Consider the following 26,127-nt stretch of genomic DNA (forward strand, 5'->3'; position numbering starts at 1 on the left):
TCTGTTGCCTTTTGCACTTCATCACATCTAAGGCTGTAACTACAAATAGGGCAAATATTCCGGGGCCTCAACATGTCGAAGTATCTTTGGGCAAGATACTGAACCCCAAATTGCTTCTGATGCTGCGTCATCGGAGTGTGAGTGTGTGTGAATGATTACTGAGTAGCAGGTGGCACCTTGTACAGTAGCCTCAGCTACCAGTGTGTGAATGTGTGTGTGAATGGGTGAATGTGGCATGTAGTGTTAAAGCACTGTGAGTGGTCAATAAGACTAGAAAAGCGCTATACAAGTATAGTCCATTTACTATCAGGGGACTCAAAACAATCCTGGGTCACTGTGTGCCATCTAGATTTTCACAGTAAAGTTGCACTTGTTCCAGAGGATTTGGCAATTTGATGAATTGCAAGTTTGTAGGGATATTTTCAAAAATAAAATCAGCCATACTTCTAATACCCCTTTTCCACCAAGATGGAACCAGTTCTGTTCCAGTTCTTGCTCCTAATTTTGAAGCATTTGAGGCATTTAGACCAAAAATAAATTGGTTCAGAGCCTGAGAAGTTGGCTCTCAGCTCAGCTCTCAATCAAAACAATAGAAGGTTTTCTTTGATCTGAAGGGCGAACCATGATGACATCAGTGGGCGTGTCATATTTTAGGGGTTGAAAAGAGAGGATGGAGAAGTTAACTGGAAATTAACAGAAAACAGAGCATGCAGTGGTTTCATTAAGAGTTGGTCCAGGGTGCTGCCCTCTCACCCTGCCTTTCCTTGTCTTCCCTATGTTCTCTCCACTTGTGTCCCTGTGTGGTACTTGTCAGTCTGTTTCCTTGTTTGTCTGTGTCTGGGCTTGGCGTCCTACTTTTGGCTGATCACCTGCACAGCTGACTCCCATCCACTAATCACCAGCAGCAGTATATCTACCGGCTCTTCTTCACTCACTGCCAGATTGTCTGTTTCCCTGCTTGGTAACATAAGTCTCTTTAGAGAGAGTTCAGTCTATATTTTCTAGATTTACTCTAATGCTTGATCTGCCTCTGTTTAGGTTTATCTACCTTTTTCACTCACCTGCCTCACTCAGCTCTCAGTCTGCTCCAGATCACATCCAGATTTCCTGCTCATTCCATGTGCCCACCACCAGCCTCCAACTCCATTCAAGTTTGGACCTTTCAATAAAGCTCTTTAAAACTGCTATCAAGTCTCTGCCCACTGTCCTACATGTTTGGGTCAATTTACTAACAGGGAACCAACTTTTTCAGGTTTTGAATCAGTTTAGTTTTGGGTTGAATGACTCTAAACAGTTCAAAATTAGGAGGGGTGACTGAAAACGGAACCAGTTCTATGTTAAAGGGAAAGGTGTTAGAGTAAGCTGATGTGGTTGAGACCTTGAGTTAGGAGTAATATGTCAAAAGATACATATTGTCTGTAGTTGCATAACTACTTGCAACATTTCACCTTGCTCATGAAAATACTGGCATACTGTAAAACTAAATTAATAGCCCCAGCTATTATTTGCTTAAAAACAAAACAAAACAAGAAAAAAACCCTGAAGTCAACAGGCTTATATTTGAGACAGATGTCTGTATAGGACACACTTTTATTTTCTTCATATGAAACTGTTACTTAGCAAAGATGGGAAATAAAATTGTTTCATTAAATCATTTTGTCTTTAGTCTCTTTTGTTTACCCTGCCAGTAATGCCGTCTTCTTTAAAATTGTGGAGAATCTTAACAAGCAAATCATGTGTGTAGCATGTCCATATTGACAAAAGTTTAAACATTTACATTTGCATGTGTGATCTAAGCAGCTAACTAAGGTTATCTCCAGCAGGTAGCCAACAACCAGGTTTTGTACAGCCAAAGAACTTGTGGAAAAATGAAGTGCATGGTAACTGGGCCTCTAATTGAGACAGGTCTTTATTGGTCAAAGTGTGGTGCCACATTTGCATGCTAGTGAAAGGGATTGGGGGTCTATTGGGAGTAGGCTTATATTTGAAGTTTTAGCATCAGTTAATTGTCCTTGTTGATAGATATCAAAACCACTTGTTACCTCAACACATCTGGCTCTGGCTCTTTTTTGTTCATATCCACATTTATTTGTATTTTGTTAGTACACATTGATTTCTGAGATTCTCTTAGGTAAGAGCAAATGTTCCAAGTAGTCTAGAGCACTCTTGCTAAGATATCTTGTTTTTACACCCCAAAAATTGTTGCCCAAAGTGAGGAAAATGTATGATTTTTTTTTAAATGCATGAATTTTGTATCTATGATGAATGTTTGATTACAAATGCAAGCTAAAGAAATACTCACCTACTATATTTGGTCTGTGTCCTAAATGCAGTAAGTTCAGTTACTGTGTGTCACATTTACTTTAAGTTAACTGACCTATATACGTCAATTTCACACTAAAGTTCTTCCTATTACAGTCTCTTTTTCTTGGGTGGCACCTTTCCAATTTTTGGGCATGCGCCAGAATATTTGCACAAGCCACAAAACCTGTCCTTATATAATGTTACCTACAGTATGCCAGTAGGTGACTTATGATCAAGTGGGATTCATCATTCAGTATATCTGGAAAAGAACAAATTTGGATAGTTATAAACGTTTGGTGCATCTCAAGTTGTCTTGTCTTATTTTTTCTTAAAGAAAATTAAGAGGAAATACAAGAGAAATTGTTGCTGCATGAGGCCCAATATTTTTTTTTCTTTTAAAAGGGTCATGTGCTGGTACCAAAACACAAAAGCCACTGGCAATCAGTGCAAAGATCTTTAGTCAAAGTAAGATCCGCACAGGCACTTGGCCAGAAACACTCAGACTGAAAGAGCACACAAAATCTGCCAGTTTCAATATTATCAGTAAACTGTCAGTATTTATTTTACTGCTTACTTAAAGTTGTGCTGTACAAGGGTTGTAACAAAATGGTGACATATGTAGACCAAAGACTGTAGACAGTAAGAGAAGTAAACAGAATTATTTACCTTAGAAAATGTACCTTAGAAAGGTCTATTGTTAGTCGTCTGTAACTGAGAAATGCATGACTGTGTATGTCAGAGTTCATAATATGTAAACTAATATTAGAATCCTTTGGAAGCTCATTAGAATTAGTTTGTGCAGAACCTGTTTAAGGGACCAATTAGAGATCCATCAATTTATTACTGACAACTCCATATTACTGATTGATTTTTGCACATTAATAATTTTGCATGCTGTTCTGATGCTTCAAACTAAACAAAGTAAATGACTTTTAAGTTTGCTTGATGGAAACCATTTATTTCAGTTATTAAAAACAAAATTATAACTTTAAATATTGTCATTTTTCGTTATAACAAGGCCTTTTAGTCTTAAGCCCCCAAAAAACAAAACTTACATGACATTGTACCAGATGCAGCAAATTAATGATAATTGAGAGTTGGCCAAAGTACAAACAATGAGAGTCTTCTTTACAGGTTTGGTATAGTTACTGTGCAACTAGTCCCAGGGGGAACAGTAATAAGCTGAGTTTCTACCAGCAGGTCAGTTCAGTTCAGCTCAATATGCATTTTTTTAGCGTTTCCATTGTGAAAAGTTGTGAATGGTACTTTTGTTACCTTTGGAACCATCCCAGTTTTTCTTCTTGGGGTACCGAGCACACAGATTTGGTACTAACAGGTGGAGCTAGAAACACTGCACAAGCCGAGTTTTGACAAAAAATGGGGCCAGTTCCAAGGGCACTAGGTACAATCCACAAGTTTTTACAATGGAAATGCAAAACAGTGCGTACTGAACTGATTGGAACTGACATGCTGGCAGAAATGCAGTTGTAAACACTTGATGTTGCTCCATGTGAGGGCCTTCATTCTTGAGTAAGGTGTTTTCATTCACGAGGATCCACTTATGTGGATTTTTACAGTCATAACAAAGTCAGCACGCTTACCGTCCTCAGGTTGTCTTGTATGTGTCATCCCATCATAAAGCGGTAAAAAAAAAGTAACTTTAGTGTTTTTCATCCTGGACCCTACTGTCCCATGTTTGTATGTCGAAGTGACTTATGGAGTAAAACAATTTTGAAAATAGTCCAGTTTTGAGTGAGACTGCGGTTGCTAACTGCCACAAAACAGGCTGTAACCACTTTTAGGGCATTTGTGAAGGTGCTGTCAATGTACTACCACGGAAAGTGTTTGTTTTTGCCATTAACAGGCTCAGATTGTTATTTTAAGACCCTGGCAACATTATGGAAAGGATCCCAGAGATAGACTTTTCCTGTTAAAGAGTAACATCCTTTTTACTTCAGTAGAAATGGTCTCAAAACTTCTATTGCCAAAGCCACCAGACTCTATTTAAAAAAAAACAGTAATTTTATCATTGTGAGACACACTTCATTCAGTCAACAGAAACAACATAAAACCTATAGAGATGATATTGATTTACCTTTTAACTGTTTCATCAGACCCTAATTTTGATTTAGTTAAAAAAAAAAAAAAAATCCTCGTTAGTTGTGAAAATATGCTAGCTCTAAACAAGCTTGATCTGTTTGGAGATGGCAATTTCGGGTCTGATTCTAGTTAAACAAAACTAATTTTAGTCTTGGGCAAAAAGCTCTGTCTCTCCATAATGCTGTCAAACTTATAATAAACAGTGTAAAGTCAAGTCAAGTCAAGTCAATTTTATTTATATAGGCCATTATCACAAACCTACCTCAGAGGGCTTTACAGCATACAACATCCCTCTGCCCTTAGGCCCTCAAATTGCCTATGGAAAAACTCCAAAAAAAAAAACAACAACCCTGACACAGGGGAAAAAATGGAAGAAACCTCAGGATGAACCAAAATGGCTTTGTGAGTTTTATTTTATTTCCACTGACTTTGAATAAAGTGTGTTTTACGAGAATAAAATTATTTTATTTTATGGCGATTTCAGAGCTGTTTCTGGTGCTTTAAAAAAAATCACTTTTCAACAAAAAGATCGACCTCTGTAGGATCCTTTCCATAGTATTTGTCAGAAACTTAAAATAACAATCTGAGCCTGTCAGTGGCAAAAAAAAAAAACACTTTTCGTGGGTGTAAATTGACAGTGCCAAATGCCCCTAGTGGTTACATTACAGCCTGTTTCTGCACTTTAAGTTGCAATGGTCTCCTTCAAAACAGGAACAATTTCCAAAACAGTTGTTCCAATGGATAACCTGGACACAAAAACATAGGAAAATAAAATCCAAAAAAAAAGCCCACTTAAGTTTCCCTTTATGCTCTAACAAACCACAGCTAATAAGCATAGAGCTAGTGCTAAAGTTAGCTTGCTGGGTCATGCTTAAAGCTTGTTTAACTTAGTGTTTCTTTCATTGTTCTTGTCAGAAATGAGCTTCCATAGAATCCTCATCTTCCGAGATCTTGCCCTTTGTCATGTTAGTAGACAGTGTAAACATTGCTTAGCAATGACAGAGGTCAATCTCAGACTTCAAATGCTTTTATGTATATCATACTCTGTATTTCCACATTCAGGACAATGACAGTAAATATAACTTATCACCACTGTTTGCCCCCTTATTCTTAATGATGGATCTGACAGCAATACAAAGTTGACACATACTTGCACAGAGGAAAATATACTCTTGCGCATTATGAAGATTTAAAAACTTTAAGTCAGTGTTAATGATGTTAATTGTCACTGGTGTCTAAAAGTGTGTTGTTAAATGTGTAATAAGTACATTATTTCACTGCGGGGTCTGAAATGTCAGAAAATCATAATTAAAAAAAAAAAAAACAACAATCAATGCATAAGCTAATTCAGGCCCAAATTTGAAGCAAGTTCCATAAAACAAAATCCTCAGAAGAATGTCTCTTCAATAAATAAATCACGTAAATAAGACACAAATTAATTTAAATAAATAGATAAATAAATAAATATACTTATGTACAATGAAGAGATTCGGAACAACCTCTGAAATGAGCCTTCTTGAGACACAACGCAGACCAACTAAAAACATGCATGGTCCGCCGTGCACGTACAGTACACGCTCAGTCCGTTTCAGTGTAGTCAGCGAGAGGCAACCAGCCACATTTTATGTGCTGCTGCGGATGCATTTGGCACAACCTAATACTGGCTGACACTGATCCAATCCCTTCAGTTGGCAGTCAGCACATCTGAGGACACACAAGAGGCAAAAAGCGGCACAGCGGCTAACTGTTGGGCTCATTCGTTTCCTTTTAATATCAGACGATCACGGGAAAGAAACACATCTACTCTAAAGTAGCTTTAAAGTTTTCCCTTAGTAGCATCGATAAATTATTTCCATTTTAAATAAATACTTTGATTTGTGGTAAATTTACTATTTTGCCTTGTTACCCAGAGTCAGACACACTTTCAGGATCAGTTTAGCAGTACAAAGGCAACAAAGCTTAGCCTAGCTTAGCTCAGTTTATGGATGTGGTATCTAAGATTTGAGAAAAAATATGATTTTTTACAAATTAGATTTGGTTAATAAGTTTAGCTTTCACCTTCAACTTTTCTTCCAAATAAGTCTGGCTAACTTAATGGTTTGTTTACAACCTGTGTGATCATATGACTGCTAAAGTCTCTTCATATTTTGTTGTACCTTAGTTCTTAGGGTGTCATTATTAGTCATAAAACCAATGGTTGAAGTTGCATTTAAATAAATTGGAAATATGCTTTAAGACAATCAGTTGAACCTGTCAGGCATAATGTCCATCTTTGCCAGGTAGCCCTTAGTGGGTGTCCATGGCCACCCTGATACAATTGCCCAACCAGCCACAAGAAAATAATAGAAAATAATTTGAGGCTGATATTACTGTGTTTAAGGGACTGTGGCACACTTATTTGTTTAAGCTAGCAGAAGCAGAGGTATCTTTTGAGACTACAAAACATTTAAGGCATCCATTGATACCATGCCATGGAAAGGAACACCATTTCTGTTCATCATTGCTAGTAGCTCAACTCTGGATGGGCTTGTGTCCCCCCGACTTGCCCAACAGAAGGGGACTAAGAACACCTTAAAAGTAACAATGGCTGAGTTAAGCTTCATGAACTATTACCTTTACTTTCTTAGCCCACTAGATGGTACTCTTTGTTCAACAAAGGGTTGAAAGCACACTGAATTGCCATTCCTTGATCCCTTTTCTTTAAACCAGGAGTGCCATCAAGTGAGGTCAGCAAATACAACTAATGCTGTGGACATCACTACTTAGGCCTTTGCACATTTCTGTAAACTATAGAGAGAAAACGCATCATTCAACAAGACAGATGTTACATCAAACGATTGAAAAGCAACAAAAGCATACTCCTGAACAGTGACAGGTTGTTGTATAGCTTATTTTGTGATAGTGATTTTTGTCCACATTTCATTCAGTCCCAAAGGCTGGTCTGTCTTTAGAAGGCTATTTGTTGTTTTAAGTTTCATATGAACTCACTTCTCAGTTTGTAGTCAAACATTTAGTGTAGTTAGACCTGCTGACAATTGTGGGGCTATGGACTAAAAGTACTTCTTACTTGATCCCACTGACATCCATTAGTTGAGCTTAGCTAGGCTAGACTTCAAACATCAACACAAAAGGGCCACTATTAAGTATCTCCGACTCTGGGTTTGTAGGAAAATTTGTCAAATTCCCACAGAATTAATGATCCTTTAAAACCTGACACATTGCCCTTAGCTCCTGTTTATTTCTGATCCCGGTCTGTAGTGCTCTAATATTAAATACTGAATGAAATGCCTCCCTTTTTGAAGTAACCCCACCTTCGTCAAGGTGGTCACACAATGCATTAGCAGCTTTAGAACCACACAACTCAAACACTAAACATTATGTTTTTCTATCAGATTTTTAAAAAACGGAAAGAAGAACTCCAAAAACCAGATTTACCCCCAAATTTTGATTAAACAGAAAGCTTGCTTGCAAAACTTCCCCCTGCTAACTGAGTTATTTATTAGTTTGAGTCCAGAAATATGAAGTATTCACTGTCACTCTAAGCTCCACAGTCATCTTGTTTTCCCATTCATGATTATTTCCTAGTCATTATTTGAGAGAAAAAGCATTGTATCGTCAGCATAAACTCTCACACAATAAAGTCAGATGCTTTCTGCACACTCTGCTTTCCATTTGACTGACTGCTTGTTCATGTTGCGCTGCCTCAGCGACACATTTTCCCTTTAAAAACACAACATTCACAGTTTACGACAGCTTATCCTCCAGATCTGTAAATTAAATAATATGCGTACAAAAAAATGAGGGGAAAAAGTGAAATAATGAGCCAATCAACTCCAACACAAAAACAAAAAATGTAAACTGTTGTTTTTCAAATTTTCTCCTTTTTTTTGTATTTCTGATTAAGACACAGAAATGGAAAAAAGGTGGCGGTATCCCAAAAAGACGGGAACCTGTGAGTCCATGACACACACTTCACACGCAGAGGAAGAGAGAGAAAAAGAGAGAGAGAGAAGTTCCGTCCCTGTCAACCACTTCCTGAACATCTTTAGTCCTCTCTGATTCCTGTGTCTCCAGCTGGCATTTGGTGTCTCTCTCTAAAAGAGGAAACTTAACCTTTTATACCTTCTAAGAAAAAAAATAAATAAATAACAGCAGTTATATTACAGAGAGTGATGGAAATAGAAACGCCAGTACTCATGGTCTTGTACATTTGTTTCACTTACCATATACAGTATGTGTATGAGTGTGTTTACAGTGTATGAGCGCATGTGTGAGTTCCACCGTATCAGCTCAAACACAAAAGTTCCCTTTTCCTAATTCCCCTGCGCCGCATCTGGATATGCGCTCCTTTCAGTATGCGTTCTGCTTTAAAAAAAAAAAAATCATCATAGTCTTTAGAGAAGCTCCCCTCGGTAAAAACCTCATCTTGATTCTGAAAAAGAAACTTGCTGTCAGACAAGACGTCACACCAAGCTCTTTGCTCCGGCATCTTCTTAAATGAAGCTCAAACGCCATCCCATCATCCTCTGGGTCTGGCACGTACCATCGTCTGCCTTCCTGCCTCTCTGTCCGCCTGTGGGTCAGTCTACTCAATGGGGTGTGGAGGAAGACGGGCGGGAGGGGTGGAAGGGGGTGGGGGTGGGGGGGTAATGAGGAACGGTGTGGTACGGTGGGAGCAGTTCAGTCTCCCGGTTAGCATTTGAGAAAAGAGTGAGGACGAGTAAGGAGGAGGAAGGTAGAAGGATGGCGGTCGGTCGGTCGGTCGGTTGGTCAGTGGGGTGGGTCAGTGGTCTTACTCGATGACCATGCAGTGGGGCAGGTGCTGGGAGTAATATTTGAAGAGCTCAGCCGTGGCTCCAGGGCAATTGGTCAGCTCCAGCTCCTCTAGCTCCTGCAGCTGGATGAGGCCTGACAGACCAGTGGTGGTCAGCAGGGGACAGCCTGACAGGAAGACACAGAGGGAGGGACAACAGTCAGCTGAGGGCTGGGGGACAGGATCCAGCCATACGTAACACTGACTCTCTTTCTGTTATCTTAAAACACTCCTTTTTAAACTTGCATATTCATTTTGATCCCTATTCAGCTTAACGTGGTCACATTAAAGCTTTATACAGAATGATTTTACACACTGATCTGTTGTTATACTTCAAAAAAAAACTCTGCTTTGTAAAGTGCCTACAAATAACACATTATTATTATTATTATAGTTATCATCATCATCATTATTAAAAGGTTACAAAAGTTATCTGCAGTGCCACCAACAATCTCCCTTATTACCACTTTGCACCAGTTACTTTTGGATTATTTTCTTCTTTATTCCATTAACCCTTTAACAACTGGACTATCATCAGTTTTCTTGTGCTGCATTTAGATGCCTTTCACGGGCATTTTAACCTCTGACACCTGAAAAAAATGGTTTGATTTTCTTCAAAACACAAATCATACCATATATGTTATATCATAACATATATATACAATATATATATATGATATAGAAATGATCAAAATTAGAATGTTCAGAAAACTATATTTACAAATCTCTTCATATGTATTTAAACGTGTGTTACAGAAAGAAAGAAAAGGAAAAAAAGCAAATAATTTTAGTTAGAAAAAAATAATATTTCTGGCACTTTCTTGAGGTTATTATCTTGTTTTGCTGTTGTTTGTTCGTATGTTCATTTTTTACTTTACATTTTTCTTTTTTTCCTACTTTCCAGTAATTTTCTTGTAATGTCTTATTCATTTCTTGGTAATTTTGGGGCCATTTCTTATTAAGTTGCTTGCCACCCTTCGATATTTTTGAAAATTGCAGTCAAATTGTTGCATTGTTTATTTCTCACACTGCATTTTTAGTGCACTGATTAGAAGAAATGTGGATTAGTCACATGACTTGGACTTGATGCAGACTCAACTCACAAATCTAATGACTATAGACTCAATTTACGATTAAAAAAAGACTTGCAACAAAACACCAGTGACTCGTGACTTCACTTGGACTTGGGCTTTTTTTTTACTTTAGAATACTTGAAACCTTCCAAACAAGCCCAATTTTAATGAGTTTTTGAATTGTAATTTTAAAAGTTTGCCACAAATTAATATGTTCCCCTTTATTTCCTGAACATGAATTTTTATGCACACTGTCAGTGTGGATACAGTGACAGTTTCAGCACATATAACAAAAAAGTTATTTTATATTACAGTTATCAAGTACAGCTTAAATCTTTGGTCTAGAAAATAAAAATGTCAGCGAAAATAGCTATCAAAACATGATATAATCAAATGCGGATCAAGAAAATGTTAATAATATAATATAATATCATATCATAATCAAAAATATTCACTGAACTATCATAAAACACAACCAAAAGCTGAAAATCCTCAGAAGCTGGAATTAGAAAATGTTTCATAGTTTCATATTATATTTTTGTGGATTTGCTAATAAATGTATAATAAATGATAAACTCTTAACGACTCTTAGCTGTAAAGTGAATCAACTTTCTATAAGCAAATATAGAAGATTTGCATTTCCTAGATCAGATTTTCATTTTAATTACAGCTACAAAATGCTAAATGACCTATCTGCCATTATGTCCTCAGTGTAACAGCAGATGGAAGGTCAGGGGTCTATTTACGCAATTCCATCACAATCTGATCATTAGATCAAGTGATATCTCTTGTGCATAGTTGGTATAAACTGGAAGTGGTCATCTGGGCCCTGTAATTCTGAGTCAGTGGAACAGGCACTAGATGGCACCAAAAGCCTCCAAAATAAAAAGAACAGAGCTGAGTTACATTATATCTGCTCATTACAGACACAATATAATACAGATACAGTGTAATTTGAAGCACATTCATAGGCCAGCCGCAATGGTACAAGATTTGTATCATGAACAAATGAGAAAGAAAGTCATATTAAAATGTACATGATCATACATGTTCTTGCTTCTTTACACAGTATCTAATGCATATGAGAACAACAAAGGCTTAAAATATTAATGTTTTTCTGGTTTAAAACATTTCAGTGTTAATGGCTTATAGAAAGGTTGGGGCTCATGTCAACAGCAGGAAGAGCTTTGTGTGGAGATGGAGCGAAAAGTCATACCTGCAAGAGAAAGTAGGCGAAGACTCCTCATTCCAAACAAATGCTGCAGCCCAAAATCCTGCACCTGCACACACACACACACACACACACACACACACACACACGTTCCAGTTTAAAAGTGCTGTATGAGAAACCTTTATCATTGTGACTGTGTGACTGAAAGGAAAAGAGCAATGCTTTTGTATTAGTTTAATATTAATGAATTGATAACGCATTCAAAATGAGCCTACTTTCTTATAATAATAATAATAATAATGATAATAATAATAACAATAATAATAATGTACTTTGTAAATTCCACGGCAATCTGATGTTGGATATTTGTATTTTTCAGATATTGTCTGTTTACGTTGACAAACAGTTTTTCACAACTGTAACCACAGTTGATAAATGATGAATAGTGGAACATCTGTTTGTCTAGAATGCAAAAAAAAATTACAAATGTTGAACTCCTTTCTTGCTGCCTCACATATTTGTGTGTGTGTCTGTGTGTGTGTCTGTGTGTCTGTGTGTGTGTGTGTGTGTGTGTGTGTGTGTGTGTGTGTGTGTGTTTTGTGTTACCTGACAGCACCAGCGCAGATAAAGACTCCTTAATGATGACATGGTGGACAAGTAGCCCAACCCGGTGTCTGTGATCCGCACACACCTGAAAGGTGACACAACACACAAGAATAAATTCACTTCAGTTTGCCTTTTTCATTTCATGCCAAAATCAGTACACTCACTGGCCAATTGTACTATGTACTGTAGACCTGTTAAACCTATTAGTGCAAAACGTAAAGGGTCAAATGTTGCTCAGGCCAAACATGAAAGAAATAGAAAAAAAAGTGATCTAACAGCATGTTTGCTTCTGTTTTTAACTGCTTTCAAGTGCATCATACATATCCGATCTGTGCCAAATGAGAGGAAAAAATTGGAATTGGGCCTTTTAACTGTGTAGCATATATCCAGCGAAAATGATTAAAGTGATCAATGTTATCATAGAATAGCTGTTGGTGCGAGATGGGGCACAAGAGTCTGTGAAGATTACTGAGAATAGTGAGCGGTGAAGAGAAGAAAGGACAGAATGGAGAGGTGATAATAACCTAAATAAGCCCGGACACACATAACCAAGTACATAAAAGATCAAACTAATACTGCCTTCATGAGCTCCTCGGAAATTTCATATTCACCCTGTTAACGAGTTACAAGCACATAAACCGCCCTCAAAGGTCATTATTACCCGAGTTGCTGAGTTGTAACATATGTCTGACGTTTCAGGGCAGCAGAAATTGCAGAAAGCACAGCAAGCAAAATTCTAAAGCATGCCAGGCCAGTACTAACACTGACACCATCGTAATTTTAGAACATGATTTGCCGACTTGACGTCATAAATGCATAAACATGGCAGGCAAAAGACAATTTTTGGTCAATGGTAGGAAACTATTAATTCACTATGAAATATCAATTTTTGATCACATGTAAAGTGTAATATGGTATTAATGATAACTGCTGTCCAGGCAGAGTGACCTAGATTGAATAAAGAAATATAATATATAAAATACATTAAAATATATATATATATGAAAATACAAATAAACTGGAAACAGCTATCAGCCTCACTCTACGACCTTAAAACTCATGAACACAACAAAGTCGGAAGAACGATTACTCAAATTGGAAACTACAACCTCACACATTTTAAGATAGTGCACTCAGTGTACAGAAGAGAAATATGTGCAATGAATTGGGACATGTCATTTGTCAAACAGGAAACTGAGGCTCCAGTGACAGAGAAAATCTTTGCCTCCCGATCTGCTGAATCGAAATTTCTGATGCAAAATGTAAATGACATGGTCAGAATTTGGCATAAACAACATGAACCCACAGATGCATCCTGTTCAGGATGGTACTGAAGGTGTAACAGTGTGGGAAATATCTGCTCGGAGCACACTGTGCCCCTTAACACCAACTGAGCTTGGTTGCAATGCCACAGCACGGGGGCTCGTACCATGAGGACAGATTAGTGAGTCAGACAGCTATCTTTGGACCAAACTCAGGTTTTCTGGTATCATGAAGCTGGTTCTTCTTAAACCAAGGTAGATCACCATGGTAACCTGTGCTGCTAGTCAGCCGGATCCACAGGATCATATCAAAAGCTGTCAACAGCCGGAGCACTGACCAGTCAGGTCTGAAAATGAATCATCATTCCAACAGGATCCCGACATGGATATAAGCACTGGTTTTTAAATAAAGTGACAAATAATAAAGGGCAAAACATGTTCCAGGCTTTTCACTAACACGCTGGTTTTAACCCTTTGAAACCTGGATCAACATCAGTTTTCTTGTGCTGCATTCAGACACCTTTCATGAGTATTTCAAACTTTGAACCCTAAGCAAATTTATTTAAAGACCTGGGAACAAAGGCAAAGAGCAACTTGGTAAAAAAAAAAATGGCAAGAAATTAGTAGATAGATTACTATCTATCTATCTATCTATCTATCTATCTATCTATCTATCTATCTATCTATGTATGTATCTATCCCTATCTATCTAGTTATCTATCTATTCATCTATCAAATCATCCCCCCAGCTTATTTTTTGATAATTCCCTTGTCATCTTTTAATAATTTTTTTTGCAGTTTTGCGGGACATTTCTTGCCTAATTGTGTTTTGTTTTTGTTTTTGAAAGAAATCAACCCAATTAATTAACCAGGTTTCAGAGGTTTAAATGCGTGTTAAAGGTGTCAGAATGGGTGTCAAAGGGTTAAAACAGAGCTTCTAACACTCCACTCCAATGTGGCCCACGCCACAGTTGTCGTCTCCATTTTCAGCCAGTCCCTGTCTTTTCCCCCTTTTGCCAGTGCCCGCCTGCTCCAGCTGCGTCTTGTTCTCATGATGAGTTCATAAGGTGAGTACTTTTTGCTTATTTTAATTATGTATTTTTTTTATTCAATTATATTCATAACATTAAAACAAATCACACAAGATGCTCCATAATACCAACAAATCACAAACCATCAACATGCCACAAACAGATGCCATGAAATGATTAAAAAAAAGAAAGAAAGAAAGAAAGAAAAAAATGCGGAGACAAAGACACTACTACTACTAAAACTATTACTAAAGGAAATGACTTGTTAAACTGCTTATAACTCTTTTAAATATATAATTATGATATATAGTTCTCTGGACATGTTTTTTTTTTACCAGAATGCAGGACAATTCAGTGTTTGATGTTCAAAATGCCGCCCCAGCCACAGTTTGCTCAGGTTTCAAAGGGTACAACAAATCAACTGCTTTTGAAAAGGAATTAAACAAAAAAAAAAAAAGTCAACATTTGGATATAAATTCCTTGTTCAGTTTGTCCCTGCATTGCAGCCTGCAGCCCTGTTGCTAGAGACGGCAACATTTGTGAGTAGAATTGATGAGCGAGTCGACTGTTTTTAACTGAGCTCAGCAGAAGTACCATCTTCATCATTACAGAGCTCCGCTTCCTCAGAACACACATCACACTGTGATTTATTTTCAACCACTTCCCATCTGCAGCGCCACAATGTGCTCTGATGACCAGTCTGTATGGACTCTCTCAGTATTGTCCTCAGTGTGCACTGTACATTTCAAAGATTAATTATAATCATTACAGTGTATCGAGGTTCATGCAAACTTTAATTTACTGTATTTCTTCTGCTTCCGCATGTTTTCATTCACACATACCTTTATATATACTCAAACCAGCCTGTTCTCACTCGTCAAAAAGCACCACAGTCGAGAACACAGTTGAACAGATCCAGTGGCATTGTTATTGTACATGCTGGCAGATGGCCGGAAGGCATCAAGCATGTCCACATACAATGCACATGGGCGGCGTCACATGAGAACAGACCAGGAGTCCAGAGTTGGCTTTCTGTGTGGATGTGTGTGTGTGGGCTTTTTTTTCTACACCTCACCATGTGCCTCTTTTTCCTAAATCTAACTGTCCATGACGTTGTTACCTAATCCAAACTATCTTGACAGTCCATGCAGTTGTGTGAACATAGGTACAGGTACATGCTGCTTTCTGCATGCTGTGACATCATAGCAAAAGGCTTCATCATCCCACCATGTGCATTTGTTGACATTACTGTAACAGTGTAAACAGCTGATGCAGAAAACGTCATAAGTAGATGAGATAAGGTCCTGACAGAGTGGCACCATGTGATGAGTTCGAAGTGAGAACATGTCGCTCAAACACATAAACAAATATACTCTGATGTCTACATTCCTGTTGATTATTGAGGTCATAGTTTTAACATGAAGGGGCATAATATTGGAAACACCTACATACACCACCTGTTCTTATTCTAAGGTTGTCAAACGCTGCTGCTTTGTCACAAGCCTCTGTGTGTAATATCGATACCAAAGGAACGACTGAGCATCTTAATGAGATGCTTCAGTGTACCCCATCCACAGCATTCTTTGAAGGCTACGTTCAGACTGCAGGCAAATCCTGAAGACAGACTGTCTGCACTGTCATTTGCAAGAGATCAGATCGGATTTGTTGCATCCACACATCAGCGCTCTGTACTGACCTATCTGCATGGGTTGCTGTGGTAACGACGTAGGCGTCAGTACGTGCGCTGGTAATGCAGATTACCAACACAAAGGTATGAGCAGTGGAAAAATGGAGATACAACAAAGCCTAAGAGCAACTGATGTAGTATAAAGAGTGAGTCAGTCATCATCGGATGGAGGGAGGAGAGGCGGACGGGTCAAACAAAACAGGACTTTTAACCAAGGAGACTGCAGTTTGTGTCCCGGGTGAAGCCATGACTCATTGTTGTTTAATATAACATTACGCTATTAACATACGTCATTCACTTCCATCACTCACAAGACGTATTTACATCACATGAAGTTATGCTATAAACACTGAAGCCTCTCTCCCAATGGCCTAGGGGGTTGGGCAAAAACGTATCACCTTATCACTTAAGGTGTCCGACCTTTGGCCTTGAATAGAAATCAGATTTGGACCCTTGGATATAAAGTTTGAGAACCCCTGCTTTAAAGGTTACTACTTAATTAACCAGAAACATGGATGGAAAGCATCACTGACCTGTCCAGCACCAGCTCTTCCAGTTTATGCAGGTCACAGGCGATGTACTCCAGGGCCATGTCAGTGATCCGAGGGCACCAGGACAGGTCCAGGCTGCGGAGCTTACGCAGATTCTCAGCTACCAGTTCCACACCGTCGTCAGTGATCTTGGAGCAGCCGGAGAGGCTGAGGGCAGTCAGGTTGGGGAGGCTGTGCACCATGTTGACCACACCGTGATTGGTGATCTCCCAGCAGGAGTGGAGCCGCAGAGTGTGGGTGGTGTAGCCCTGCGGGTGGAAGGTAGTTTTGGTGTGATTATGAAAGTGAATAAAAGGAAACTGATAACAACCTGAGGCGGCTTTATTATTATTGAGGATGAGCTGATCATAGGCCTTTAAGTTTAAATCCATGCAGGGCAAAGATCTACTTCTGCATGACTCTTTTTGACCTCTAACTGTTGAAAATGCTGCACTTGTGGCATCCTCTGTTTTCATTTATCAACCAACCTCCTCCATACCTTGGTTAATAAAAATCTCAAAATAAATCAGATTAAAACCTTTCATTGATGCAGGCTCAATACAGGATTTCCCACAGATTCAGTTATATGTGGTAGCCTGCCACCATTAAAACATCTCCTGCCACGCACTGATTTTAACTGGACTGTTCATTTGGTAAGCTATTGAAATACAAAATAAATAAATAAAGAAGTGATAATATTTTTTTTGTGTGTGTGTGTTTTTTTCATCTAAAAATATAGAGGCATCATGACAAAAGCCTGGCATTTATAGGCTTAGAATTCTGAAAATTAATTAATGTTTGATATTTATGATTAGGACTGATTGGTTTCAAAAATTAACCCAATGAAGTGAAATTAAGTTGTTTCTTCTCCTCACCCCTTTTTGAATATTTAACCAAAGTCATTATGTATTTGACCATTTCTTTGGCTTTATGTTTTTAATTGTCTGTAATTAATACTCCTTTTTTATCTGTCTGCTTTTTTTTACATGTTCAAAATGAATGAATCGACAAAAAAATCAAAATAAGTCAATGAAAGTAGAAAATAATATGAACATAATATTTTTTAAAGCTTGATTTTAAAAGGCGCATTTTGTGCGCTGAGAGATGCAAGTGTGTGTTGTACAAAAGTGAGCCCTTAGGATTACTAATAGCAAAAAATTACTTCCATACTGTGTGTCAACTCAAATACACCTGAGATCAATAATGATAATAAAGGTGTGGTTGTGAGCTGTAGAGAACCGTGCCGGTTCCTCATGAGCCGTCCTACCTGTTTGGCTGTGAAGTAGGCCATGGCTGTGTCTGTGACGTGGTAGGCCTGCAGGCTCAACTCTGATAGGTTGGGCAGGAGCTGTGAAATAGCAGCGATGGCGTCGTCCGCCACATTGATGCAGTCGCTGACGCTGAGTGAAGTTAGCCGGGCGTTGAGACTGGACCACAGGCCGGCCTCTGTGAAGTCGTTGCAGCCCGACAGTTCGAGGTGCATCAGGCCCTGCATTTGCTCCAACATGACCTGCAACAGAGAGGAACAGTTTAACTCACTGATACAGCTGCTGATGTAGAAACACAGGAACCCCACTCAGAGTTCATGTCTGCAGTTGTACAATGTTATCATCAATATGTGCAGCTGTATTCAGTTTTCCACCCCCAACTAATTATCTCTATAGAATATTATCTAAAATGAGTCAGCATATGTGTCTTAGCAGCTTGATGCTATATTAGTTACAATGCAAGCACCAGTGGAAAAGTGGGTGTATACGCAGCATAATCTTATTCACGAGTTGTCAAATATGCCAATGCCAAAGGCACCACAAAGCATCATGAGATGCTCCAGGCTTTCAACTAAATCCAATCTATATCCATTTGGGGCAGTACTTGATACTGGGAGGAACTGACGAAAAGTGAGAAAGTCTAGTAGGGCAGTAGAGAGGGAGGAAAGGTAGATGGGGCAAACAAAACCGGACTTTCACTCAGGAGATTGCAGTCTGTGTCTTCTCTGAAACTAAAAGTCACTCAATACCTTTACATGCACAGTTTAGTTGAGCTGCGGTCCCTATCACTAACCACTGAAGGAGCACGTACAGAATGCCGAATCCAGTTGAAGTTTGACTGAGGTGTTTACATGACCTAATAACTCATCTTCCAATCACATTGTCTGGGTGTGTTAGTCCGATTTCAAGAAATTCGATTTAGTCCGATTTCAGTCAGACTAAAATGTTTACATGTATTTTAAGTCCAGTTAAAGTCAGACAAATACAATAATTCAACTTTTCTGACATCATGTAATTATACTGACTTTTTTTGACGTAACACATTGTAATTTACGCACAGTGGTTGTGCACTGACGTCAACAACAAACATTACATAACAAATGTTCTTATTTTAACCTAAAACTTGATCTTTCCTATAAGCCTAACCAAGCCCTCAGTAGTGTGCTGTACTCTAAAGCCAAGTTGACATAGTGACCCAACCATAGAACTACAACTTCCATAGAACTACAACTTCATTCAGCCTAAGAAGACTTTTTTTTTTTCTAGACTTACATCAAAAAAAGAAGACTGTAAATCAGTGGAGCTTTTTTTGATTTTTTTTGGGAAATAAAGCTTTTATGTAAATGCAAAGTATTTGCTTTGAAATGCAGATTGTGCCTAAATATTCTTAGTTATGGAGAAATTAACCCTCTGTCTAATTAAATGGTTCACCGGAGATGATAATTCACAGACACATCAGTTACAAACACTGTAGATTAAAAAATAAATAAATGTTTTATATAAATATATGACATATATGTTGTTGTTTTTTTACTCTTCATTAATGATTAAAGTTCACTCTTACACAGAGAGCTAATGTGTTCAATACTGTATTAAATAAACAATTATTAATATGCATAACAATACACAATATATTTAATCTAACCATAATATTGTGAAATAATGAAATACATAAAAGATATGTTTAAAAGAAAAACATATCAAATGACTTAGCTCACTATTATGAAATGTTACATAACCTATCTGTTTTCATATATTTTTGTCATTTTTTTCATTTAGTCTTTTATCACATTGGCTCTTGCCTGTTTTTATCAACTAACACATAAACTTTCCAAAAGACTTTTTTGAAATAACACTACTGGAATGACATATAAACAACATAGAAACTTTTTTTAGTGTGTGAAAAGAAACAGGATTAAATACCATTTCATAATACAATTTGAATTATTTTGCAGTATCATTTATATTAAACACTGGGGGTCCATCCTCTCAGAGCATGGACATCTATTCAACAATACTGTGCTATTAGACTAAAACCTACTTTTTGTTTTTTTTTGCAATTGGTTTTGACTTCCCTTTCTCTTTTTTTGAGAAATGGAATTCTCCCTTTAGAGGTGCAACAAAATGGTAATGCACAAATCAGCACACCGTAACAGGAAAGTCCATATATAGTTCATGCAGCCAACAATTCCAGCTTTCTCCATGGCAACCATCCACTCATCCCAGAATAGCAGCCTAGCCTAGCAGGTATGAAGAGCCATCTGAGAAACACTCTGCAAGCATTATGCCTCTTTTGTTCCAGCCCGTGAAATAAAACAAGATGAAGGTAGACATTATGAGAATAAAAGTAGAGCAAAAATCATAGTGTCATCAAATGTTTCAAACACTGCTGATTAAAATGCTCTGTTACCAGAACACAAATAACAGGTACCTATGTTGGATAATTACCCAACATATCCACATACATGCAGATTAAAAGGTAACTGGTTTAACTGGGAAATATATGTTTTCATCTTTCATCTCATAAGAGATGACACTGAACTGAAGTACCTTAAACATTAAAGTCTCACTGTATCTTGGTAACACTGTTGTTATTCCTCTCACTTATTGCAATCAGTCTATTAGCATCATTATGGCACATCCTGGCAATGTTAAAAGTAGCCTGCCACATCGCTGTATCCATGTCAAATTGCATTAATAATAAGCAATATGACGATATGATTAGTAAAGTATCATGTTTATTATACTTACTAGTGGGGCAACTAGTGTCCAACAGGTTGTGTGCAATTTAGGCCGTTGCTGTTGGCAATATGACAACATTTTGGATCTAAAGTCCACAAAAGAGCTGTTTTTACTGGCTGCAGGTGTGTGAGCTAAACTTTCGTTGGATGTTGTGTTACTATTTATATCTGATGCTCACTTTGAAAGCACCGCAGTGGATGAGGACTGGCCGATTCATTACATTAGTCTGATCTCAAGTGCACGGCTGATGGCTTTGTGGTTTGTTTTGAGTATGTTAACATTAAGTGACAGAGATGCACTTTAATTAAATAAGTCTGGACAAAGAGCTCTGATGATGCATGGTGCTTCGTGACAGCTAGATACTCATGTTCTCTCGGGGACACGGTATCGTGTTAAACTGAGGAACGACTGCTGAGTCAAGTGGGACACCTGGTAAAATTTGGGCCAGTCTGTTGTTTGACTTAATATAAAACCTGTATGAAAATGTTCACACCAGCCCAACCCTACCAAGCACACTGATCCAGTGCTAAAAAATGGAGTTGGAAACACTGCAGTCCGTTGAGTGGTCAATAGAGAACCTATTCTGTTGCTTCTGAGTGAGTTGTGGCTGCTTTTCAAGACTAAAGTAACCACTAAAAATAAAAGGATGTTTTGCTGCCTCTTCATCTCTACAAGTTAACAGTTTGCAGTGATAGACTGACAAAACTCACTTTAACTCACTGTGCCGCTCAAAGGCTACTGCTGGCATCTACTGGCAACTTTTTAGGTGAAATGTTTTCTCACATGTCAGTCATTGACTGAGTTAACAATGTGAATCTATCAACAAACCTTAAGTTTCAATGTGATAACTCTGACCATTTCATTTGATTTAATTGTCTCTCTGAGATGACATTATTACCATGTTATGTGATCTGCAAATGTTCTGTTTCCTCACTTGAGGAAAAACCATGGCATATCTGTGCACCCTGGCAGCATTACATCTCTGTTCTTGCTGGACAAAGACTTAATGCACAAACCCACTATTTTGAAATATCCCATTGAGAAACTCTGAGTCCAGGCTGTTCTTTTTTTGTTCTGAAAATGTCAGCATGTAACCCTGATATGCAGATATTACTCTACATCATCAGAGGAAGTAAAGCAACAACTGGACAAAGCAGTGATTAACAACAATTCGGCTTACATTTAAGAGTACTGTCTGCGGTGGAAATGCTAAAGTGATATTGCACTTAGGTATAAGTTTGTACGTAAGGATCTAAAGGTACTTTACCTAAAGTTTTTGGTGGAAACGCGGCCTTTGCCGCCTTAATTGAGACTGCAAGGGACTGTAGGAATGCTCTAATCTCTCAGGCACCCTCTACTGCCCACCATGCTCAACTCAGGGAAAATTCTCATCCAATAACTTCAGTCTTTTTCAAACAAATCTGGACTCACCTCCAAACCAGCATCTGTGATGGTGGACCTCTTGAGACTGACCGAGCGAACACCTTTCTTGGACAGCGGGTAGTTGTCGATGAACTCACAAATGTCCAGGTCTGAGACGCCCACTAAGCAGAAAGACTGGAATCCCCGCAGGGCGAAGGCCTGCAGACTGACAAACTCCTTCTCCCCGTTGGGCAGCAGGGTATATAGCTCCTTGGCATGCAAGATGGGTGTCACGCCCTCCCAGAACTTGGGCTGGTACAGCACTTTACGCCATGTCTTGCATACCTGCGCCAACACACATTTCTCAGCTGTGGTGAAGTACCAGAGCAATCGGTTGAGCAGCTTCTCATCCAGGACAAGCTGGCGCTCCAGCAGCATAGGTTTGGGTAGAGTGAGAGGGGGAAGCTGACGAAGGGACGGCTTCAAGCCCATCAGAGGCTTTCCAGGCTCCATGTCAGAGCCCAGGAGAGAGGCTGCTGAGTTGGGCATGCCAGGGCCGTCCAGGTGGTGGTGGTGATGGTAGGGGAGGGAGGACGGCGGAGGGGGCAGGATCGAGGGTACCGAGGAGGACTGGCACAGACGGTTCTTGGCAGCAGGTGTCCCCTTGGTGATACTCGCACTGCCCAGACCGTTGGGCTGGCTGGGGGGCAACTTTACCATACCGTTGCGAGTCACGCAGGGAGACTTCAGCTCGCTGGGGGTGGACATGTTCAACATTGGGAACCTGGAGAAAAGAGAAAAAAGTGAAGTGTACTGTTAAAAAACACAAGAATATTTTTTTTGACTAAGGCAAGATTAACTGCAAAAAGCATTTCCTGCAGAAAATGTGTGTGATGCTAACAGCTGACATTGCAAAGCGTTGCTGAAAGTACAGGAATGTTAAAGTGCAGATGTATTGCACTGCATTGCTTGAAAACCTGGAAACTAAATTATATAACCGTAAGGAGGCTGAACTGAAAAGGTGGAAGTTGAAATTAATTAACTGAAAAAGCTGGAAGAGGAAATGCTGTGTGCTTTAAAATGCACAAAAAGTATCTGCTTTGACTGATATTTAAAAATCCTTTGCTCTATCATTATACTTTTTGCTCTGAAAGATTTTCGTGATGTTAAAGAAAGACAAATTTAAATTTCTTGGATAAAAGTATTTGAGCACAGTGTGCTAAAAGATATACTTCATCTTAGTTTCAGAATCCCTCCCATAGCTGGCCCCAGGAGCCATTGAAAAGCCTGGAATAATAATTTTGTTTTTGTTTTCACTTCTTTTATTCTAGCTAAGTGTCATAACAAAATTTAAAAAATAAATAAAAACTGGTGAAACTCTTTAAAGCCCCACTCACCCCTTAAATGCACAAAATGGTTTAGTCCACACCTGTACTAGAATTCCTCTCTAAATATACTGTAGCTAGAAGCAACTGAGTAACTGCCTATGCGGCAGGAGAACCAAAATTCACTGTCATGTCTTCCACAAGAGAGGGAAATCAGGATTCTAGGAAAGAAAGAATGAAAGAAAGAGAGAAAGAAAAACTGAATTTGTTAAAAAAAAAAAAAAAAAGTACGACGAGAGGGAGGGCCACAGTGACTGCTTATGCATAGGGCCCAGACTTTGTTGCTGCTGCCACCTGTTTACCAATCAGTGAGGCCTCAGTGCCATCATATATCACATGATGACACTAATACCAGCTCCATGGTAACCAAAAAAACTTTATCCACTGTTTTATACTCAACCTCCAGGGCTGAAAAATGAAGCCCCATAGACCCACATATTAAAATGCCCAACTTTACAACAGGAATAAACATGTTTACAGCCTGGTACAAAAAACTGTTTTGGTCTCTTTAGCTAATTTTCCTCATCAATGTATTTTCAGCTCATGAAAGTTGATTGTCTGTTACCTAAAAGTCTCTTTCAGCGTTTGTTTGCACTAAAGGGCCCTGTAAGGAGTCAGATGTTCAGTTTTTCCAGCAAGTGCATTGTGTTGTAATGATTTTAAGCCTGTTTTTCACTATCAAAAATTAGCATTATCACTGTTAACTATTGCTGTTAATGAATCATGCTAAACAAGCTAGCAGATAGCATTGGGGCTTAGCTCAACACTCCTGTCCATAGATTGTCATTTTTGGCTCCAGAGAAACGAGATGGCAACAACCAAAATGCCAAACTTGGGCTTTAAAACAAAAGTCTGCAATCCAGTGTTTGACGTTAACAAAGCTACTTTGATTAGACAGACTTTGAGTAGACTTCAAGATGTGGTTATAAGCTTTTGAAAAAAAGCTTTTTAGTGGACCTGTAATTAAGATTGTTTTGTCAAACTAATATTTCCAAGATTACGCATGAATTTCCACTCTCATGTGTGTCAATTCCCTGCTCAAAACAAAAGCTTTGCCATCTTAAAATGGTTAAGGTGGTTGACCATCCTAAGGTATATTTTTGCGTCATTTTGGATTGTTTAGCTGGTCATTCCTGCTTCCTGCTTGTACTAGTTGGTTTATCCATTGAAGTTCCTGTAAAATTGAAACCCAATCAATGAGTATGGAGAAAGATCAGTCATTAGGGGGAAGTATGACAAGCAAAGGACATAAATCAGTTAAGTCTCCTGTTATGCTTATGCAAAAAACATAAATGTGCACAGCTCGATTGGCTGGTCACACCAGCATGTCTAGCTGGTGACAGCTAAACCGTCAAAGACCAGTAAGAACTGGGTCAGGACCATCTAAAACCATCTTCAACCAGCTAAAACCAATTAAAACCAGTTACCTTTACAAGTTGGCTTTTAACTGGTTTTTTTTTACAGCAGGGTTAATTTTTCAAAAAAAATGTACTATCTCAAGATATGCGTGCATATAATGATATATATTTGCATGGGCAATAGGTTTTATCCATGGAGCCCCCAATAAATATAATCTATTTTGTCCGACCAATCTTTTTTTTTTCTTTTAAGTATTCCATTCATAATGATATATAGAAAAGAAAAGACTAGCAAATGATTATATTTGAGCAGTTTTTACAAAGAAATATTTGGCTTATGACTCAGAATCAGTTTGCAGTCAGCCGAGTCACAATGTTGTGACTATTATCAGCACGCTGTTTGAATAGGCGGTTTCGCTTTTGTGGTTCGCATTCAGCCAAGCTGGACGTTGTATCCAAGTGAAAAGACATGATAGTGTAAATGAATGCTGCGGCCCGTGGCCTCATCGAGCCTGTTCTCTGTGATCTCACTGTATCAGCAGCAGGAGGACAGCTCACAGGCTCAAACCGCTCACTTATGTAACATGCTGACTCCAGGGCTTCACACAAAACACCATCTCTCTGTCCCGCTCCGCTGATGCAACCAGCTGCGCTATTTACCACCTGCTACACCCATTTACCCATACATCTATATACATTCACATGCTGTCTGTGAGTTGGCAAGAGCATTTTTTCAGAATGACCACATCCAGCAGCATTCTACGTTTTATTACTCTGAAGCATTTGGTGTCGGTCCCTTAGCAGATGGAGACTGGCTCTGCCTCTGCTGTAGCATCACAGAGGTTCATCCATTACATAATACGGCAATGTTGTCAGCTAGGCCGGCTACAGCGAGCACTGTTTCACAAAAGCAGACATGTTTCAAAGCAGTGTCAGGCAAAGCCATCAGGACACAGATACAGAAGATAAGATGTCACAGGCACACTAAGATAAAATTCATTGTAAGGTAATGAATACATAGTTAAAGCAAAATCTATATTTACCATTCCTCCGTCCGTTATGTCATGTGGCTGTGGAGTCTCTATCAGGCAGGGAGGCAGAGATGCTGAAGCATCTGTGAGCTCTGCTGACTGACACCCACCACAAGCTACATCCGGCTTTTCACAATAAAACCCTCATCATCCCCACAAATCTAACAGTCTACACTGTAAAACAAACACTGCTACTGATAACTATGGCAGATTTACTCCAATGAGCACACTATATTTATAATACAGCCTCCACATATTCAAATATGCTTAAAAATCTAGTAAATTGTTCATACCATCACCCATGCACCTATAATTATGTGTTTTAATTAGAGCTGTCAAGATGTTATTTATTTTTTCATTGTGACTATTGGCAGAATTTTTATAGTTAATCATAAGTAATTGCA

The 26,127-nt window shown here is 38.6% G+C and overlaps 1 protein-coding gene across 2 annotated transcripts in view; it reads right to left on the reverse strand.

Moving 5' to 3' along the window:
• Positions 1 to 8,760: 8,760 nt before the first annotated feature.
• fbxl16 (F-box and leucine-rich repeat protein 16) overlaps positions 8,761 to 26,127 on the reverse strand; it is a 33,375-nt gene continuing 16,008 nt past the window's right edge. Inside the window, exons 1-7 of one of the 2 annotated variants that reach the window (XM_042505652.2) lie at positions 25,736 to 25,823; positions 22,019 to 22,733; positions 17,845 to 18,087; positions 16,581 to 16,846; positions 12,068 to 12,152; positions 11,507 to 11,570; positions 8,761 to 9,345 (exon numbers count right to left, since the gene is read on the reverse strand). In XM_042505652.2, coding sequence (XP_042361586.1) covers positions 9,197 to 9,345; positions 11,507 to 11,570; positions 12,068 to 12,152; positions 16,581 to 16,846; positions 17,845 to 18,087; positions 22,019 to 22,726 — 1,515 coding nt within the window. In that variant the 5' untranslated portion in view covers positions 22,727 to 22,733; positions 25,736 to 25,823 and the 3' untranslated portion in view covers positions 8,761 to 9,196. Of the gene's footprint in view, positions 9,346 to 11,506; positions 11,571 to 12,067; positions 12,153 to 16,580; positions 16,847 to 17,844; positions 18,088 to 22,018; positions 22,734 to 25,735; positions 25,824 to 26,127 lie in introns of those variants that run through there. The other variant, XM_042505651.2, reaches the window with a different exon arrangement.

Source organism: Plectropomus leopardus, chromosome 18 (assembly GCF_026936395.1).
Source record: "Plectropomus leopardus strain MGB_pleo_1.0 chromosome 18, ASM2693639v1, whole genome shotgun sequence".
Lineage (NCBI taxonomy): Eukaryota > Metazoa > Chordata > Actinopteri > Perciformes > Serranidae > Plectropomus > Plectropomus leopardus.